At 35.6% G+C, this 22,072-nt stretch overlaps 1 protein-coding gene across 4 annotated transcripts in view; it reads right to left on the bottom strand.

Annotated features, from left to right (window-relative positions):
• Positions 1-223: 223 nt before the first annotated feature.
• Positions 224-22,072, bottom strand: part of LOC145685725 (uncharacterized) — a 305,763-nt gene continuing 283,914 nt past the window's right edge. For all 4 annotated transcript variants that reach the window (XM_081758218.1, XM_081758220.1, XM_081758221.1 and 1 more), the window contains 5 exons: positions 20,969-21,061; positions 16,782-16,833; positions 10,802-10,948; positions 6,689-6,761; positions 224-3,171 (listed from right to left, as the gene is read on the bottom strand). In XM_081758218.1, the coding sequence (XP_081614344.1) occupies positions 3,136-3,171; positions 6,689-6,761; positions 10,802-10,948; positions 16,782-16,833; positions 20,969-21,061 (401 nt within the window). In that variant the 3' untranslated portion in view covers positions 224-3,135. The remainder of the gene's footprint in view (positions 3,172-6,688; positions 6,762-10,801; positions 10,949-16,781; positions 16,834-20,968; positions 21,062-22,072) is intronic.

The raw sequence follows: 22,072 nt of genomic DNA, 5'->3' as shown, positions 1-22,072 counted from the left end.
TATTCCAGTGTTTTGAGATCTATTAATATGAATTTATGTGGAAATTGAAACTATTGTAAAATAAATGTTATAAATTGTGGTGTAAGGATACTGTCTGAGCCTGAGAGGATATTTGGTAAGAAATAATACTTTGTGATGGTTTTAGTGTTTGAAGTACTGAAGTCTCCCCGTGGTGAATTATATTGTTTTATGATTTTAAGTGCATTGTTGTTTAGGCTAAGTAATGTTAGTTTAGCAACCATATATATATATATATATATATGTGTGTGTGTGTGTGTGTGTGTGTGTATAGGCGCGGATCCAAGGGTAGGGCTATTAGCCCCCCTCCCCTTGACCTCAGATATACACTGATTAAAATGGGCTTCAATCCTACTTTCTTTACACTGGATAAAGCAGCAAACTATGGTTTAGCTCCTCCCTTGATCATATTCTGGATCTGCGACTATCATATATAGTTAGCTTATTTTATCGGGACTGAGCAGACACAAATAAGAAAAATTAAATCTAAAGTATCATACATATATAGGATGATTGTAATACCGATTTTAGATTTTCTACAAATACTCAATTTTTTTCGGTAATGCTTTTTAAATATTAAGAGAACAATAAATTTTGAATTGGAATTAACGATATACAATTAACAGTATTAAATGTCCTTTGTCTGGAAAGAAGGAACTGTTTTTTTACTGGAATAACGTAACTAACAGTTTCTTCTGATCATTTCACTATATTCATATTAATGATACCGTAAAACAAAATCTTTAAGTGCGCAGCCGGTGCCGTGCTGTGGGGTGACGGCCCCGGGCGTCGGAGTAAGAGGGGCGCAAACTTCAGGAGGATAAAGAAAAGAATGAGAGAGAAAATGTTACTCATGTTAGAAAAATGCATGTGCACATATATTAAATGGAAGGAAAAAAGTAATGAAAAGTACTCAAAATCAAGGAAAACCAGGGTTTATTTTTTAAAATTTTCTTACGCTTCGTGCGAACCAGTCTGGCACTTCACGGCTGGTCTGTTGACGATCTCACCTCATATGCCGTCGTAACTCTCGCCCCAGGGGCTGACTTTCCACAGCACGGCACTGTGCGCAGCAACTTTGTGCCTTTTTATTTTCAAGGATGGAATAGATGTATATAATACCCCGTACTGCTGTCATCAACATCCTAAGCTCAGTTGCGCAAAGACTTTTAGATTCAATAACATTATAATTTAAAACATAAACAATCTGGCATTTTTTTTAAACATTAATTAACACCAGTTTACAACGTGTTTTGGGGCTCACAGCACGTGAGCGTTAATAAATCTCAACAACAGAAGTATGCAATTCTTGTTACGTATCGAAAAAACTTCCTCAGACTATTTTTCCTCATTTACAGGGAAGATAGAACATTCTGAAGACAAAACGAAACAGAAATTGCATACTTTTACTATATCTACAAGCAACTCGATGAAACTTACCCAGAAGATCGACCATATATTTATATTTTTTCCCCTTAATATTAGTATTTTTTGTGTTTCCGTAGGCTCACGGGATCAGTTTTTTTCAGAAATTAAAGCACTAGATCCATAAGAACTTATCAATGATAATAATCACATATTAGCACATATTCAGAAAACCGGTTATGGATAAATGTTTGGATAGGATCTCTTTTTGTGATCCGTGCATAAACTAAAATATATACCTTTCGTAATTAAACGATTTTATACACTATCTTGACAGAAAAAAAGCAGAAGTAAAATAGATACAATTATTTAAACTTGATTTTTGGTTTTTAAGCATACACTAATATCAATATGAAACAATTTTTCGATTGTATACACATTCAAAAAAAGCTCTAAATAGACGTGTAGTAATAACAAATGCAAAGAAAAGGAACTTAATGCAAAATGATAAAAATGGCTCTGTGTTTCCGTATTTGCGTTGCATTATATCGAATATCCGGTGGAAGACTGTTACAAGTCAAAAATACACATTTATGGGAACATGACTTTTAAAGTGTATTATTTTATCAAAATCGCTCCCTGGAATACTGGTATTTCTGCTTTTTTTTTTTTTTTTTTTTTTTTTTTGAAAATACCACTAGGTAGAGTTTGCTTCTCTCTCTCTCTCTCTCTATTCTCTTTTGAGCGATGACAACTCAAAATTTCCATTTTTTTGAGCTGTAACACACTTCCACCGGGTGTGCGATATGAACCTTTATTCCCAAGAATATTTCTTAAAAAAAAAAATAATTAGTGAAAAATTCGTTCTCTGAAATCCTTTTCTTTTTTTCACGTACTCATTATTACATTTATCTCTATGCATTGTTCCTGAAATGCTTGAAAGACGAGAAAAACGAAATTACTACTGATAATCATTGTTTACTTCCACGTTAGATAACGAGGTTAAGTCTTCAGTAGTTATTTTCTAAGGTCTCTCATACTCTAAAGTTAACAGTGCTTACCGATACTTGCCAGCTTGCCTCCCAATAGCCCATAGAAAACTATGAATAATGAGGCAGCACAATGATTCAAGAGCATAAGCATATCAAGGAAAATATTTTAGGGAAAGTTATTGTCTAAAATTCGTTTGAAACATTAAAATAAGATTTGTCTATGAAACTTTCGAGGAGTTACTCTGACCCACAACACTCCTTTTAGATACTTTCTTGTTCGAGAGGCTTTAATCAATATCTGACAAGTTAAAAAAAGCACATTTCCTTTTTCATCTCAACAGCTTTGAAAAATTTATTCCTCTGCATCGTTAGAACGCTACAAATTAAATTAAGCAAAGACGGAAAGATATAACAACAGCTACATACATGTTATTTTTATATTTTGTCCGTAATGAAATATTTACACATTAACATTACAAGTAACTATTCGGTAGCAAATCAAATCGTCGTCTCCATTGGTAGCAACGAAGCAGAAGCCACGTTGACATTACAACTCAGCTTTCGGGATCCAAGTCAACCAAGAGCTCTTCCACTGGGAAGGAAGATGCTACTCTCTTCAGACGTATTGGTTCTGCAATCATGCTTCAGCTGTAACGCAACATCTCTTCTATTCAAACAACGAGGCAATCAATGCTACACGACGTTAACATTACTGGTAACTCTTTGGTTGGATATGGTTGAGACCTACATCACTGCCACATTAACATTTCTGGACTTTTTTCCTTAACTTGGCTTTCTGTAATGATAAGAGAAATATTACGATTGTTACAGTTTTCATGTATACATACGCAACGCTTCTCGCACAGATTAACATTAATGTACATCGTATTTTCACTTTTGATTTTTAAAATACAACGGTGAGTCAAAAGTTTCGTAATATTGGAATTCACACTTGCATCGTTTGCAGCTGAAATGAAATAAAATCTTTTGAGTTTTACGTCCCAAAATTAGGCCGGCTAGGATAAAGGAGACGGTGATTATGAGAAATGAATGAAATGGTGGAATGGGGAAGAAAGTGAGGGGAAACGGGAAAACCCATGCACACAATGTTTATCCACCACAAAGTCCATTTGGAGCGAACTTGGATCGAACCAGGGACCCCATGAACCAGAGGTAAACGCTCTGCTACTGAGCCACCGTGGCCCCTCGTTTGCAGCTGAGTCACATGTCCGGAGCAGTTGAAACAGTCGAAGGTCTCTCTGACTCGGGATAGATAGTGGTAGTTTGTGCCCTCGTAAGGTTGTAGAAGAGTGTGACTTGACAGCTGTAACGCTGAAGTGCAAGAAAACCTTCTTTGGGAACATCTGTTTTAAGAGTTGTAATTTGACAGCCGCAAAGACGAAGTTCAACGAAGTCTATTTCGGGATCTTTCGCTTTAGAGTTAGAACTGGATCATAATGTCACGAAAGTAACTCAAAAGATTTACAGTGAGAAAGGTAAAAGAGCATATTATTACTACAGTATCAAATGGTTCAAGAAATTTCGCTCAGGTTGCAAGAATCTTACCGATCAGCCAAGATCAGGAAGGCAGAAAAACATGGATTCCAAGGCCGTGCGTGAACTATAGAACAAATCCTACGATTAGCGCTTGATGGTTATAACGCGAGCTCGCTATCTCACAGTGCAGTGTGGTTCGCCATTTACGACCAAGACGAAAGCATTCGAAGTTGCCGAACTGTGCCTAATGAACTGATTCCAACTTACGGAAAAAAAAAAAGAGTCTGTGTATTGGAAACTTCTGGAAAACCCGCGTAGTCTGCGTTTCCTGAAGGGAATAATAACGTGCGACAAAAAATTGACACCTTTTCGAAATTCTAACATCAGTAATGATTAAGCATGGGTTAGGTGTCACCAAACACCGACGTTTCCAACTCAAGGTGATTCTAGTGATATGAAAAGATAATTTACTGTGAGTTTGACCTAGATGGTCAATCCATCAATATCAACTTGTACTCCGAACAGCTGGAGTGAGTATATGTCACTATGTACCCTTCAGGGTTGAAAAAAAATGCAAATTCTTGTACAACAAGACAGCGCAAAACCCTCTCGAACGACTTAGAATAAACTGCAGGAATTTAAGGGAAATTAAACCGATGCCATGCCCAACATATAGTTCAGAGCAAGCACCTCGGTCTATTATTTGGTTCGATCCAGGGCTCGTTTCTAAGCGCTTCAACGACCGAGAGAATTCTTCCCTTGGAAGGATAACACTTGGTTTCAGCGTGGAATCGAAAAGGTATTAAAGTTGCTTGTGAAATATTATCTATTTATTTTGACCTTTTTTTTTAATCAAATATTTGAAAACATATGAACATAACGTAAACAAAAATTCAGAAGATGAGAATACATTTAAAAGAACAGGCTTGAATGAAATATACTTTTTAAAATACATTTTGTTATACTACAGTTTGTTCGGATAATAATGACCTATAGAAAAGATTTTCCCTTGTATATTAGGAATTGCCAAACTTCTCCGATTTCTGACCTATAGCATTAAATATTATGTAATAGCATAACAAATTCTCCTTCGCGACTACTCTGAACTGTGGGATTTATTTTGTTCTTTAGTACAGAATAATTATTATTAGTAATTACATCAGCGAACATCATTCGATATTAGACTATAGCGACATTTTACTATCTGTCGCAAACATTTACAAGGTGTCTACCAAAATTCCACAATGAAATTTCGTGACCTTTTCTTTACCAAATCATAAAATTTCTTAACATTTTTAAGAGCGAATTTGGGTGCGCATTAGGCCGAATTTTCATCCATGCGTTACAAACGTACTTTGCTTGCGATTTGGTAGCGTCTAAAGCCGACCATAGACATTTTTGGTGGTGAATTTTGATGTTTTATAGAACAAATTTTTAAAATCTGTACTTACATTTGCACAGTTGAAAAAAAAAAAAAAAAAAAAAAAAAAAAAAAAAAAAACAGTTACCCAAAAGCTAAATTTCGTGACTTTTTCGTGACTTTCATGACCGTTTTCTGATTTCGTTACTTTCGTGACCGATAGACACCCTGATTTACTATATTTTCTCCGTTGGAGCACTATTTGCTATTCAAAGAATTCCTACATGACTAAAGTAATCCAGATCGTAGTATACTTCAACAGTTCATTATGTTATATACTACTTTCATTTTCTTTTAATCTGACACGTTGGGCAAATGCATGGATCAGTGGTGGGCAAACTAGGGCTCGCGGGCCAGATACGGCCCCCTGAAATATTCTATCCGGGCAGTGATATGATTCTTAATCTAACGAATTTACCTTCACTTCTGAGAATGAGTGAATCCCAGTTCCAACCAGACAAGAAACTCCTAGAAATGCAATCACAATTTCATTTATCACGTTCTCCTTTATAATCTTTAACCTTTAAACGCCCATTGACGCAACTGCTGCGTCGGGGTTTTAAACTTCCAGTCTCTAATTTAGCTAGAAAGATGATTTTGTACCAATGTATTCCTGAGAGATGAAGCTTTCCACCAGTATACATTTTATGTATGTGGGGTTACCACGATCGAGGGGGGGAAGGTGAAGTTCGTTTTTGTTTATTTTTCATCAGGGTTTGGGGGGCATTCCTCCCCCTCTGTGGTACACCCATAAAAATTTGTATTGTACTGCAGAAATGGTTACCACTTTTATATATATATATATATTATTGTCACAAATGTCTGGCCTACGCTTAAGCATCATTCTGTCAGCGTAGGGTGACTGCAAGGGTTGCCAGGGTCCCCCAAAGTCATTTTTTTTTTTCATATTTTTCATGATTTTTCGTGCTTCTTCTTCTAAGAACACGGCGGGAATTGCACGAATTTTACCTCGTTAGAATCTGTAGTCTATAAGCTTTCCAATGATGTATGAATCATGACTCTGGGATAATTAGGGGTGTCACCCGAGCCCCCAATGTGAGAGTCGACGATTTTGTTAAAATCCCTGGCAGGCGTCTAAAGTTTAAATCATTAATTGGATTTAGTATTACAGGACATTTCTAAAATGTACCGTTGTTGTTTTAAATACATTATAGTGGCCCACCTAATTGTCTTTCTTCTTTATCCCCCTGCCAAAAAAAAAAAAAAAAAAAAACTAGTTTGCCCATTACTGACCTTACATAGTACTCTTTCTTCTCTGATGAATAATCCTTATAGACCTAAGTTATCTTGCAGAGTTAACTCTCAACTTGCCTTAAGCTACTGATGCACAGCAGTGAAGAAGAAAAGTAAATAAAATATTTAATAATTTACGTACCAGTCCAGATTGTGCTGTTTCCTTTTTCTCTATATCTTGCAGTTTCTCTTGCTTCTTTTTCACCTGTTCGGCTCTAGGGAAAGAAAATTGTATTATTGTACGATGATATTAAGGTATGAACAAAGAATTATCTATATACTAAAATGCTATATTTATATGTGTGTAGTCATAAAAACTTTCTATGTTTCTAGATGTTTACTTCTTTTCACAATGATATCTCGGAAACTACAAACTCTAGAAACATCACAATCCATCATTGCCCGTTTTCATTGACCGATTGCAAATTTTGTGTAGATTGTTCAGTTCTAATTGAATATTTTAAAAAGATGGCCGTTATTTCTTTATTACATTTTTAGGGGTACAATGGAAGTATTGAAATTTTAAAAAAGTAAAGCATCATAACCTACGACATAGACATTCCAACACCACACATTTGTATACGGGGGTTAGTATATCTCTCCGGCGTTTGTCTCATTTCCAAATGATAATGAAAAACGAAGGATAACCATTTCCCCAGTCTAAGGTGAATCTTTATTGTTTGGAGTGTTTTGCTCAATGAACACCATATATATCACTGACATTATAATTAAATGTGTATGTAATGTATTTGCTTATTACATTGCATGCAAGAAGAAATAAAACAGTGATCATACATGAATTAGAAACTCCAATCGGAAGTAGGCTCAAATCTTGCAAACAGTGCGAGATATTGAAAAAATCTCCCCTTTATGATCCGCTTGTCGATATTTTTATCAAGACGTCTTTCAGTTGTGTCTGTAAAGTGACATATACAGATATTGTGAAGAATGACGAGGAGATTGATATGTGTGAATGATGCGCTGTGTAAAGAGCGCAGGTTCACCTAGATTTTAACATAATTATATTAATAATGTTTTCTTGTAGCAAATCATAAAGTGATTCCACATTTTTCGAACTAAAACATAATTCTATACTTAATCTTTGGAATCAAAAGTTCTTGACCGCCGATTTCATTTTACACTTGGCTCTAAACTTTATACTCGCAATAAATTTCCAGATGGTATATTGATATACGAATCTTTTTCTGCTTGTTGACTGGGTAATTTTAGAAATTTCTTTTGAACCTATAAAGGTAACCAAGAAAGTTCTGTCGCTTTTTCACCCACCACCTTCGAACATCCATATGTCACCTAAGACGTACCTGGAAGATCAAAAATAGTTCCCATCAGCATTGACAACCTTCTGCCAACGTTCTGGATGGCCATGGATTCCATTGCAGTAAAACTTGGTGAGCCGTGAAGCGAAAAAGGTATCAACTGCATTCTGCACTACTACTAGGGATTTGAACAGGCATCCTCTAAGGTGATTGTGCAAGGAATTGAACAGGCGATAATCGGACGGTGCAATGTTCGGGGAGTATAGTGGATGCAACAGTGTTTCCCATCCAAGGCGAAGAATGGTGCCCCGGGTCTTCCTAGCCACGTGGGGCATACCTGTAACAAGAGGACCCCTTTGCGATTCAAAAGTGCTGGCTTCAGAGTTTTGAGTTTTTCTTGAACACGGCTTAACTGCTGACAGTACACAGTTGCATTGATGCTCTGATCAGCTGGTAGCAGTTCCAGAGATGTACGATGCCGCGAGCAGTCCTCCAAACACAGAGGAGGACCTTCTTCTGGTGTAGTGCTGGCTTCGGCTGTTTTGGAAGCGGTTCATGGGATGCTAACCAATGCGCCGTGGAGTTTGGTACAGGACCCACTTCTCATCACATAACACCTTGCCCAGGAGACTGAAAAGAAACGCAAGTGTCTGCTCGCGTTGCCTTCTGGCCGGAGTCAAATCATGTGGGACCCATCGACCCAACTTGTAGTGCTTCCCAAGTTGATGGAGGTGCTGCCGAATGGTTTCTCCACTCACACTAAATTGTAGTCCCAGTTCCTCACATGTCTGGCCACTGTTCGCTTCAATTGGTGTCTGAAGATCTTCATTTTGTAAATTTGTTGGTCTTCCAGCACGTGGTGCGTCTGCGAGTGTTTCGTCACCGCCCTTAAACTTGTTAAACCACCGCTGCACTGTCCGCATAGTCACAACACCCTCACCAAAGGAATGGCATATCTTCGCCCGGCTGTAGCGGCGTTTGACCTCAGTTTGAACTTATAGTGCACACACGCCCTTATGACGCTCTGTGGAGGTCCCATGTTCACTCTGTCCTTACGCAAGTTCACGGTGTAACTAAACTGCCACAACAAGGTAGTATGTTGGATATACCCACACCAACAACTGACCTTCGCCTTACCTCCATTCGCAATCAATTCATGGTGTGAGGGCTATTGAAAACAGACCTTCACAAAAAACGACCAACTTTCTTGGTTATGTTTATAGCAGCATAAAATCGCAGTAAGGAATATAGAAAAAATGGGTTTAAATAAAGGATTTGTATTTATTCAACATTATGTTGTTTTAGATGATATTATTGTCAATTAATTTAACTTGTAATTCAACAGTCTAATCTTAGGAACAGTCTTCAAGATTTTAATTCGAGTATAAAAGATATCATTACTGGCTCTTAAGAAGAAATTTAAAGTTTTCCTTCAAATTGTACCTTACTATTTTGATCAAGTAGTAATAGTTTCTCCTTTACATTGAGCTGCTGAAAAAAAGCTGTACAATCTCACATAACTTGGGAACGAAACACCGCATAGAAATCATCTAGTGGCTACATTCCCTTTACTACAACACCACAAGTTTCGTGAAATTCGGTTTATTCGTTCTATACTATAATAAAATGATCGAATACAAAAAGTGGAGGGAAGCGGAAGAGTCCAGAGAAAACTCATGCACACGGCGTTTGTCCAGCAGAAAGTTCACATAGCAGCTGAACTAGGAACCATACGCAGCAGAGGTGAACGCTCTATCACTGAGCAATAATTAAATATAACATAAGTTCATGTATATTCTTGAATCTTTCGAGGTATATATATATATATATACATATATATCTTCGATATACAAAATTATAACAGAGAAAATGAGAGTAGATCCCTTATGCTTAACCCTTATAAGATCCATGGTACCATGCATGGAGCAGTGTCTTCAACAGCTTATTTAGGTCCTATAACAGTCATTTAAGCAGTTTTTAATTTTTATTGGTCAAATCAGGCATGGACCAAAGAACACCCCAGACAAGTTTTGTAATCAGATGGTCAACTTGGTGGCGCCAAATGAGAGCGGGGGGCTATCAGTTTTTTCTTGAAGCAATTTTCAAAAATTTTTCCCGCCCTTAAATTCAAGATGATATATTGAAATCTTGCATACACATTTTATACACCTCTAAGTATTTTTCAATTTTTTTCGAGATCTCTACGTCAATCTGGGCCCGGTCCGAGAGGCTCAAATGTTTCAAAAAGGATATTTTTTCGGAAAATTTCCCGGATTTTCCTTAATTTCCCGTTTCTGGTGTACGATATGGGCATACGAGTGGTACCCTTCGAAAGGCTGCTTTATTTTGAAGAGAATGAGGTATGAACCATGATCCAAGGACAAGTAGTCTCTTTTAGGAGATTTTTACATTACGTCGTATAGGGTCACCTTGTGATTTTTTTTTATAAAAAAAATCCCGCCTTTAGTTTTCGAGATTTCACACTGAAATTTTGCACAGGTATTGTGTACGTAACTACGTATTTTTCCAGTGATTTTGAGATCACTACGTCAACTCATGCCCAGGCCAGAGGAGCGCATTTTTTTTTTTTGAAAAAAAAAGTTATTTCCGAAAAAAATTACGGTTTTCCCCAATTTTCCCGTTTCAGGTTAATGATACGGATAAACAAGCGGTACCATTGAAAAGGCTGCTCTATTGCGGAAAAAAAAGACGAGGTATGAAGCATGATCCTACGATAAATAGCAGTGAAGCAGTAACGTGCTTGACTGAAAGTCTAAAATTTACCTCAAAAAGCGAGAATTTTATAAAAGATTTTATAAGGGTTCATAAGTAAAGCTCTCACTTAAATTTAAACACATCCTACAGATCTGTTAGAAGTGCTTCGTAAATGATGGGTTTTATTCTAGAATACATCATATACAAACCATTAAACGACCACATCACGAAGCGATTATCTTACGACTAAAAGTTATGCTTACTTTTCCTTCAAAATTCTCTGTTGTTCCTTTTTCCAAATGTCCTTAAACGCATGACAAAACGGCGCCCACAAAGAAAAAAAATCTTTCACTTCTTCTTCCTTGGGTACTTTGGGAATGTATTGGTAGAACTTCAGGACAGCCATAAACCTGTTGAAGAATGAGGAATCATCACCATGGTGTAACTTTCCTTATTTATTTATTTATTTATTTATTTTTTATTTGTACGTAAGACACACATTTTAATCAATATTAAATAGTTACAAATCTTACTTGTGTTTCAAACTTTTAAATGAATCTAGAATCACTTTGATTAGCTTCATGAATTTTTTAAAGTCTTTACGTAAGGTTAAATAAAGCTACAAGTTAAAAAAAGTGCAATTTACAACAAAACTATGTAAATATTCAAGTGATTAAAGCAGAAATTAGCGAATACAAAGAGACCTTTCATAAGTTACGTACTATGGGATCCGGCAGAAAAACCTGACAGCTTCTAAATTGAAGTTGTAACTAGACTGATAATCCCACATATGATCTTTTATTTCCAAAATTAAACTAAAACTCATAACGGATTTGCTTAGAATGATTAGTTACGAAACTTACTTTTTGAAAAGTACTTCTATATTTTTTCGGATATTTTCCCCCATTCTGAAAGGCATATTCATGATAGGCGTAACTGAAAGCCTTGTTTGGTTTGTTTTATTTCTTACTTATTTACTGATTTCAAATCAATTCTACACAGACATGAGTGTTGAGATTGACTAATATCACAGTCAACTCAAATCATTTCAGTCCCAAGAAATGTTGGTCAGCAGCAGAATACTGAGCATTTATTGTGATGTTATATAATAATAATAATAATAATAATAATAATAATAATAATAATAATAATAATAATAATAATAATAATAATAATAATAATAATAATAATAATAAAATAAATAAAAAGAAAGTCAGTGATTGTTACTAAGAGTGTATTTCGTCGTCAATTCGCCATTCATTGTAATCATAGTGTTCCCAACCAACAATATTGTAGGTTGCAAGGTAGTTTGTGCAAGGAAACTGTCATGTCCTTATATTATAGCAAGGTTTTTTCAATAATAAACTATGGTGTTATATAGTGGGTGAATTCGGGAATAAGTGCTAGTACATTCCGAATACAGAAAAAAAATATTAGAATAATGTTTAGTATGCCTGAACGATCCTCATGTAAAAATGTTTTTAAAAAATATAAATTATTGACATTACCTAGTTTTATATATATATATATATACATATCGCACAATTATGTATGTAATTGAACACAAGGATCTATTTACATTAGCTAATACGATTCACTCATACAATACTAGGCAGAATTGTAATATGTATATTATTCAGCAGAACTATGCAAATTTTAGCAAAACTGTATATATGAATTGTATAAGATTATATAACAAATTGCCAACAAAGTATAAGGACATTAACGAAAAACGGATATTCAGAAATACTCTGTTAGAATTATTGTTAGAAAAAAGCTATTACTCTGTGGAAACTTATCTTACTAATAACATATAGAGAATGAAAACTATATCTGACAACTGTGATGCTTAATTGGGGATTGTCCTCATATTGTAAGCTATGAACAGGCACATAAGTAAATAAATAAATAAATAAATAAAGAATTTTCGGGAAGACAGCTTGCGCCGTGAAGAAGACACCTTCAGGAAAACCGCACATCGTTCGAACTACACAGAAATATTGAGGGAATTATCTGAAAAATGCAATTTTCAAAAAACTAGAAGTGAAATGTTTCATAACGAATTGTAATAAGCAAGATAATCTGAGCAATTGAGAATTAAAAGATCGTATGTGAAATAACCAGTTTAGTCACAACTTCAGTTTGAAAACAGTCAGCTGGACCCTGTAAGAATAAGGTAAGGACTTTTTTTCTTCTTTTAATTTACAATTGAACCTCATCAAAAGACTCTTGAAAAAGGATACAGGAAGCTGACCGAAGTCATTCAGGATCTATTTTAAAATTAGCTAAGAATTTAGCTTTTGAAATCATTTGTTACAATTAAACTATTCACAGTTTCTATTGGTTCATAGTTTTCATTTACTAATTTTACTGAACTGCAGCTATTTTTTGAGTCATAGTTACTTAAAATAAATAAAGAAAAAAAGAAAAAGGAAAGGAAAAGAATATAAGAAAAAGAAGGGAAAGAAAAAGGAAGAAAGAAAGAAACAGGAAAAAAATTAGGAATTAGATATTTGGACTTTCAGTATCTATGGCCATTTAGCCCGTCACGTTTGAGGGATAACGTCCCTCGGCGAGCACAATATCCGGAGAAAGGGAAGGAAGGAAGCTGCCTGGGACCTATATGTTAGGTACCACCCCGGCATTTGCCTGGTGTGAATGAGAGGAAACCCAGGAAGACCTAATTCACGATGGCTGGCCTTTAAAAGCTGTTTACGCCTTTTCGACCGAGTGCCCACACCGGGAATGGAACCCGGGACCGCTCGTAGAAAGAAAAAAGAAAGAACAAAGAAAGTGTGCGTAAGTGTATTAAACTAAACAAAAAAAAAAATCGTTCGACGTATATTACATCATCCGTTTGCTGAGTTCTTCGCAGTTCATGATCGTTAATTGAATGTAAGCTCAAGATCTTTAACCGAGTGTCTCTTCATGATCTTAAGCAGAAACACATACAAAGGACCTTTTAGTTCCATAAAGTAGAAAGGGGAGGAAACCTTACTTATCCCTTCGCTTTTATTCTACAGAATAGATAAATAGATAATTTAATACATGTCTTTCACATAAAAAGTTATTTTCTTCTTTCTTCAGATGCATCAAGAAAGAGATGAGGAAAGTCTCGAAACAGTTCGCTGAAATTTTGATACGGACATGCGGAAATGTGGACAAATCAGGTAGTTTCAGAATACGTATGCGAATGCAAAATTTTACTCTCAAAACGCGGACACACAAGTATGTATAAATGTTGACATATGGTAATTATGTTTTCAGATACGCGAATTTTTACTGTATTACGATATGCACAAATTCTATTAATTAGTCATCTTTCTGAAACAGCTTACATATTATATATTGATTTCCTACACAGAAGAATTAAGCAATCACTTGTGAATTTAAGAGATTGCTTCATCCAGCACTCACTATACCATGGTGACAACAGCAAACCGCATACGTTTTAAACAAGTCAGAAATTAAGAGTACTTAGTTCACAGGTTTAATATATATACTGTATAGCCCGACACCATCAGACTATTATTTGTTTCGGTCTCCGCAGAACTTCTTGAATAGTGTTAAGTTAGTTTCAAAAAAGACCTGAGAAAACATGTCACTTTTTTTCTTTCTTTCTTTCTTTTCTTTTTCTTTTTTTTTCAGAAACCATAGAAGTTATATTACGACGGGATTATGTTGTTACCGAAAAAATGACAGAAAGTTATCCAACAAAATGGTGCATATGTGATTTTATAACGTTACCAAGGTGTCTACTAAATTCCAAAATGAAATTTCGTGACTTTTTGTTTTAAAAACCATAAAATTTTGTAGCACTCTCAAGGGCAAATTTAGGTGCGAATCACGCCGAATGTTCATGCATGCGATAGAAGCATGCTTTGCTTGCGATTTGCTAGCCTCTAAAGCACTCTCTAGACATTTTGGCTGTGAATTTTGACGTTTTATAGAACAAAGTTTTCAGTCAGTATTTATGTCTGTACAGATTTAAAAAAAAAAAAAAAAAATCGTGACCCAAAAGCTAAATTTTTGACTTTCATGACCGTTTTGTGATTTCATAACCGACAGACACCTGGTTACTAACCTTTGGCTAGCTACGGTCTCCAGCGTTTCCTCGAGCCCAGACCCCAGCGTTTGCTCGACCTACGGCTTCGTACCTCTCAAGCCCACAATTCTACCAAATTTCATGTTTCTTTTCCTATTTCAACTATCTAAAAGATAAGCTTTTATATCCCAAGAAAACGCCCATTTAAATACCATCAGAATTTTTTCATCCTCCATTTAGACTCCCTACAAGTTAAAAATATTCACTTTTGGCAATTTTCCTGTAGGTTAGTCCCAAAGACTACAATCATGCCAAATTTCAACCGGAAGTACCATGTCAACCGGAAGTACCCGTTCTTTATGTCAGTTCATGTAGTTTTGCACAGGGCGTTAATGAACTATATCGACAAACTGTAAGAGGTGATTCCTCGCATCAAAATAAGAGAAAAAGTTCATATGGACCTACGGCGAAAAGTGCATAGTTTCAGAGCTAGGGCTGTTCAAAATCGCGGAAAAGCTAAATTTCAACAGGCCCTATTTCGAATTCCAGAAACTGTGGATGTTGGTCCTTATCAGTGTAAAGGAAGCCACCTATACCCAATCCAAAAATGCATATTTCATGATTTCTCAATAGGTGTACAGGGTATTCCCTACAAGGTGTAATTCTTACATATGCTTTCAATAGAGTTTTCACATATACCCTGATTTCTAGGAGGGTCCAAAGTAGGCAAGAGGTAAGCCTTGACAACAATGAACATCAAATGCTTCGGAGGGAAGTCTGAAGTGTTAGGAACTGGCAGCTCCATGCTTTTTTGTGTTCAAAATAACATGAGATGCGACGTTTTTAGTCACGGTACATATTTCACGTTTTCTTCACGTTAAAGAAATCATCACAGCATGTGTTTTCCCGAGTACGAGAGATCATACTGCCGACGATCCTTAACACTTCCGACATCGCGCCAAAGAATTTCGTGTTCACTGATATCAAGACTTACCATTTGCCTACTTTGGACCAGTCAAAGTCAGAGCACATCTCAAAATTCGATTGACGGCATGTCTGGGAATTTCACCCTGCAGGGAATACTCTGTACACCAATTGAACATTAATGAAATGTACAGTTTTGGACTGCGTATGCATGACTTCCCTTATGCTGATAAGGACCACTCTTTACAGTTTCTCAAATTCGAAACAGGGCCTGTTGAAATTTGACCTTTTCACCATTTTGAACAGCCCTAGCTCTGAAACTACACACTTTTCCCCACAGGTCAATATGAACTTTTTCTCTTATTTTGATGTGAGAAATCATCTCTTAGAGTTTGTCAGTTTAGTTCATTAACACCCTGTATATAGTTAGGATTAGGATTTTTAAATTATTTATTTATTTATTTATAAATTTTGATATAAGTGTTTTAATTTGGTAAAGGAGTTCCTATCTTCTAATTAAATATTACATTGCGCTGTTTAACTTAATATTAAACCATATTTTTATGTCCTACTTATAACGTTTTATCGACGAATCCATATACAAATACATATTGTTATATACTTTGTTATACATATTGTTATTCATATTCATATGTACAAACGATGCTAAATAAATACATCTATATAGGTTACAATTTGTTTATACAATCCTTTTTATTATTCATATTGAATTATTCTTTATTATTCTTGATTATTTAGAAATGTATTATGTAATTTTTTTTAAATTTAAAGGATTCACATATATTTTGTCAATTCGAAGAATAACAGAACATAGAAACTTTAAAAATCGTACTTATGTACACAAAAATTTGACACATAATTTTTTTGTTTTCTCGGATTAAAATACTGCATATTATAACACTTAAATTTCATACAACTGACGAGTTTTTATATAGTGCACCTATAGTAATAATATTGTTATTTAGACTACAGACAGATAGGTAAATTAACCATACAGTAAAAGACAATTAACCATACATAATTTACCATACTAAATAAATTAAATACATTTTCAATTGTATTTGCAAGAGCCATCAATTTTGACTCTATTATAGCTACAATATATCCGCAATAAGTACCTCTCGGCAAAATGAAAGTGAATTTGACTGGTTTCGTTGTGTAGGTATGTATGTCACAAAGCACGATGCGTATTTTGTACTACACATTAAGTTAATAAATCTAGGCAGAAAATTTTGGAAATAAATAATACTTACTTCTGACGAGAGTCTTGAAGATTCTCAGTTTCATCGTTTAACTGTTTTTTCGCTGTAAAGATAAAAAGAACACAAGTTGGTTATTACGTGCAATTGTATACACGGAGGCACTAGAACATTTGGAGTTTACGAATTTAGAATAGAATACAATAGCGTACGTATAATAATATAGATATCCCTTTACCTTTTTCTGGTGCGTATTATTTACTTATTTGTGAACGATAAAAGGTAAGGAATATTTATTTTATATTATTTTTCCTATTAATAAATAAGAGAGTAAGCAATTGGGGAAACCTTAACAACTAGAACAAAACGAATTAAAGGAAGCATCAGGATATTTTAATTACTCTCCAGAAGGTAAGTGATTTTGATGTAACTTTGCTTGTGTAGACATTAGATCTTATGTGTGATTTACTTATAACTATTCATATGTCATTTACTTTCTTTACAGGTGGAGCTAGTTGTCAGTAAGATGCATGATGGAGAAGATTGAAGCTCGCAGCAAAAAAATGAAATCTTTGAGTTTTACGTCCCACGGTTATGCCGGTTAGGCTAAAGGAGACGATGATGGTGAGTAATGAATGAAATGGTGGAATGAAGAAAGTGGGAGGAAACGGGAGAACCCCGAGAAAACCCACGCACACGGTGTTTGTCCATCACAAAGTTCACTTGCTGGGAGCAGGTTTTGGACCCAGGACCCCATGCACCAGAGGTGAACGCTCTACCACTGAGCCACCGCGGCCTCCTTGAAGCTCGTAGCGTGATTAAGCTTCTGCATTCCAAATGTTACAGCGCCCAAATCCGCGATAAAATGAGCCTTGTGTATGATGGTGCTTTTACCCATCCTATAATACTTTTGTGAAATGGAAGAGAAATTACCAAACATGTCACATGTTTCTTTCAGATGAGCCAAGACCTGGGTATCCATAAATTACGGATGACGACGCCAGTAAAGAAATTGAAGAGCTGATCGAGACAGCAAAGTGGACTCAGTTGTAGCAGTGTGTGGAAAATAATTGATGAAGAATTGTACACACACATAAGGTTTCGGCACGTTGGGTTCCCAGTTTGCTACTCCTCTTCAGAGATAAATACGGCGTGACATGTTGAGTCAATGGTTAAATCTTTTGGAGCAAGATGTGGATTTTTTTTTTTTTTTTTTAATCTCATAACTATGGATGAATGGTAGATCTCTCTGTCCGAGCCCATGGCGGCTTCAGCGAGAAGTCCGGGAAGGCACGAGCCTACCCAAAAATTTTGAAAAATACGTAAACGCTAAAAGATACAATAAAGAATAAATATATTTTCGACTTTTTCTACTAATGGTAGATAATTATTTAATAAATAGCGTCAATCACTACTGTGAATGTAATTTCCTACGGTCATTACGCAATTAAATATGTATATGTATCCATAAGCGAGGGAGCGGGCCTACCTAAAATTAAAATTCTAAAGCCGCCCCTGTATGAGCCTGAGACAAAGGAAAGGTGTAAAAGTGTGCCGTAAGGCCATATTCTCCGTTTTATAGGAGCGTCGGAGGTCATCCTTACAGACTACCTTCAGGGAAGTGATGCTACCACTGGTACATATTACTGCTCACTTCTGAGGAAGTTACGAGATGCTCAGAAGCAAAAATATCGCGGTTTCGCGTTATTTCAAATCATTTTTTCTATCTTCATCTTACCTCACAAACTTTGTATTACTTTTCTTTGTACTTGTTTTATTTCCTTGTATCATAATTTATTCTATGTATATCTGTTATTTGCTACTTGATAAATGGAACATATAGCTCGTCAAGAATGTTAAAATAAATAAATAAATAAATAAATAAATAAATAAATAAATAAATAAATAAATAATGAACTAATCTGGTGACCAAACGATTGGTACATGTGATGCTAGGTTCAATTATCGCTATGTATATAATTTTCGGAATTAGATTTCTGGGCTTTGGGCATCGATGGCCACGTTAGCCCATCACGTATGAGGGACGATGTCCCTCAGCGAGCACACTATCCGGAAAAAAGGAAGGACGGAAACGGCCTGGGACCTATATATAAAGTAGGTACCATCCCGGCATTTGCCTGGTATGAATGGGGAAACCCCAGGAAACCTCACTCAGAATGGCTGGCCTGAGAAAGCTTTCTCCATTTTTTCGACCGAGTATCCCCATTCTGAATCGAACCGGGACCGCGCGAACCAAAGGCGAGAGCATTAGCGATTACGCTTCGCGGGGCCGCTGTAATTTTCGGCACTTCCCCCACTATCATGAGACAACTGGAAGGGTTTTTGAATTACGTCGTAACGAAAACCGATCTAAAAGATCAAAGTCAACAGCAGCATCAGCCAATGCGTTTAGTATACTCACCCATTGAATCTGAACCATTTGGCTAGCCGAAGTAAATGCGCTCTAGCATCGAATAATTAGCTTAGTATATTACTCTTACGAAAATAAAATGTTACGAACTTATAGCAACATAGGAAATATCAATATCAAACTGTTTTTATTTCTTACTTTCTTGATGAAAAATATTTAAAAGTAATCAATATGCTGCCCTTTTCAAATGTATTTATTCGTAAAGCTTGTATCAGGGTTGGCTGGTTTAAACCTTGGTTTAAACCAGCAGGTTTTTTTTTTTTTTTTTTTTTTTTTTTTAAACCAAAAAACGAAAAGTGCTTGTAAAATTTTGATAAACACACATTTGTGGATTATCACGTTTCACTCCCGTGTATTATTCGTATTATATTCAGACCTAAATTCCCCATTTATTACTCAAAGAGATTAAACTACAAAGGCAAATTTATAAGTTTATGAAAGTTTCTTTTGCGTTTTTTTTAAAGTTTGTTAGTACTTTTATGCAATTGCAATCAAAAGAAAAATTCTAAATATTGTTTCGTTTTAATAATGTGTACTATCGATAAAATACATCGAAATGCCGTACTTTTGTTTGGGGGGGGGGGGATCATACAAATCCCACGAGAGGCATTTATTGAAGTCAGAAGTATCTTTGGTATCCATTTATGTATAAATGGGTCAGAGCCAAAGTGGACTCAAATAATTCGTATCTTTATTCACTTTTCTTACTAATATGCAAATTAAGTCGCTGTATTTCTTTTACTTGGACTAATAAAAGTAGTAGTGAACTAACTTGGACTAAATTAGTTCTTCTGTACTCTGCATATTTTGAAATTGCCCATATGTTACTCTGTACAATGGTTTCACTTGTGCAACTGTTTATCTTTTTGTCCTTCTGAAATGACTCTTGACAATTTTATATTAACAAGTATGTAAAGATCAGTACAATATATTTTTATCAGGAGTCCTTCGTGAGTGATTCGCCAGACGTATCGCATTTGTGGCCAATTAGTCCCGGTTTCGAGTTCAAATGGAGGACAATTTCTCTCGGATGTAAGCCGTGAAACGGTTTGGATTCCGCTTTAAGCTTATGTGACCCCTTCCAGCATAACCCGGTTGTTGCATAATAACACCAAGGCGAAACAAACTTATTTCTGTCCATGTGTGATATAAATACATAGAGCAAATCATTTAAACCAAAAAACCTGGTTTAAACAAAAAAAAAAAAAAAAGTTTTTTTTTTCAATAAAAACCATGGTTTTTGCCAACCCTGGCTTGTATGAAAATTAAATGAAATCTTTGAGTTTAACGTCTAACGATTATTCCTCTTAGGCTAAGGGAAACGATGATGAAAGCAAGTGAATGATGATGGAAGAACTGTTGGTGGAATGAGAAAGTGGGAGAAAAGGGAAATAACCCGACAAAACCACAAGTACGATGGTGTCCACCACAAACTTATTTTGGTCGGGGATCGAACCAGGGATCCCACGCGCCAGAAGTAAACGCTCTACCACTGATCCACCATGCCCCCCATGTAGAGCTTGTAATGATTTCATAGTTTGACAATAAGAAGTACAACTTATTGAAGTACCCATCTCAGTTCCAAGTCGTTTTTGTTGGCCTAGTGGTTAGCATGCGCGCATGCTTTTGGTGCACGGGGTAAAGGCTCACTAAACTCTAACCAATCAACATACACTTCAATTGCATCATAATCCCTGACTACATCACAGAGATCAATCTAAACCAAAAAATTACCCTCAAATTCTTTCTACGCATCAGCGACATCGATTTTAAACTATGCAAACAGAAAGTAAAAACACAGAAGACTTACCAGTCTCCAGAAAGGCTTCCATCTTGCTTTTGAAAGGTTCACGATTCTCGTCCGTAGAAGCAGCTATCACTTTCGAAGTTTTTCTTTCACAAACTGGAAAAAAAAAGAAAAAAAATATTATAGGTTTTTGTGACAACCGTAAAATATTTATAAAAAAAAAAAAAACAGTGAACTTAATCAGAATAAAATACAAAGACAATTTTTTTTTGTACTACTACCATTTTCATGGACCCAGTCCACCACTGAATGGACATAAAACATAAAATCTCAAACTTTCTTAAAGGTCCTTTTCGTGGGGATTTACCAACTGACACTTAGGAAGAGAAGAAGAAGGCAGCATTGATAAGAAATCCTCAGAAACAGCTACAGTTAACATGCAAATTCACTTTCTAATTGAGCTTAGGACAACTGGTAGATACCTATAGGATACAGTTACGTTTGCAGCTCGAATTCACGTAGATAAACTGAGTTAAGTGCTAATTCTATATTATATATATCTATATATATTCAGAGGCGGATTAAGACTTTTGGGGCTTTGGAGCCGGATATTTCAAGGGAGCCCTATGTTACGAAAAATTCTAGCGCATAAATTTTCTTTGCTGCCTTCCACAACCTCATAGACTTATCGAAACACCGAGAACTATGTTGTAATATTTTAATGTGCACCAAGTTTACAATAATTAGTTTAATTACGTTTATTATTAACATTTAAATGCTCATATACTGCAGTGTACCACACAAATAACAAATTCAAGCCAAATGGTCAATAGTCCCTGCAAAAACACTAATAGAGTAAAAAGAGAAAAACAATATACAAATAGGTAAAACTGTACAACGCTACGTTGTTAGAAAAGCTTTCTTTCTACATTTTTGCTCTGCAAAGGATTCTTTATGTCATTCAACTACATTGCAATGACAGATATATATATCAAAGAAATTGTCACTACAAGCTAATAATTTGGTTTGTAATAGAGGCCCAAAACAGCTCACTCCCTCACAAAATAAGTATCGTGAAGACGCGAGCGGGGAAAAAAAATTAGCATGTGTCTGAAGCCTATAATATAATAAATTGATTGTTATATTTTAGTATTAAAGAGAAGGATT

This window comes from Thermobia domestica, chromosome 5, assembly GCF_964235325.1.
Source record: "Thermobia domestica chromosome 5, izTheDome1.hap1.1, whole genome shotgun sequence".
In the NCBI taxonomy this organism is placed as follows: domain Eukaryota; kingdom Metazoa; phylum Arthropoda; class Insecta; order Zygentoma; family Lepismatidae; genus Thermobia; species Thermobia domestica.
Note: the sequence above shows the minus strand (reverse complement) of the source record. Positions and strands in the feature narration are given on the sequence as shown.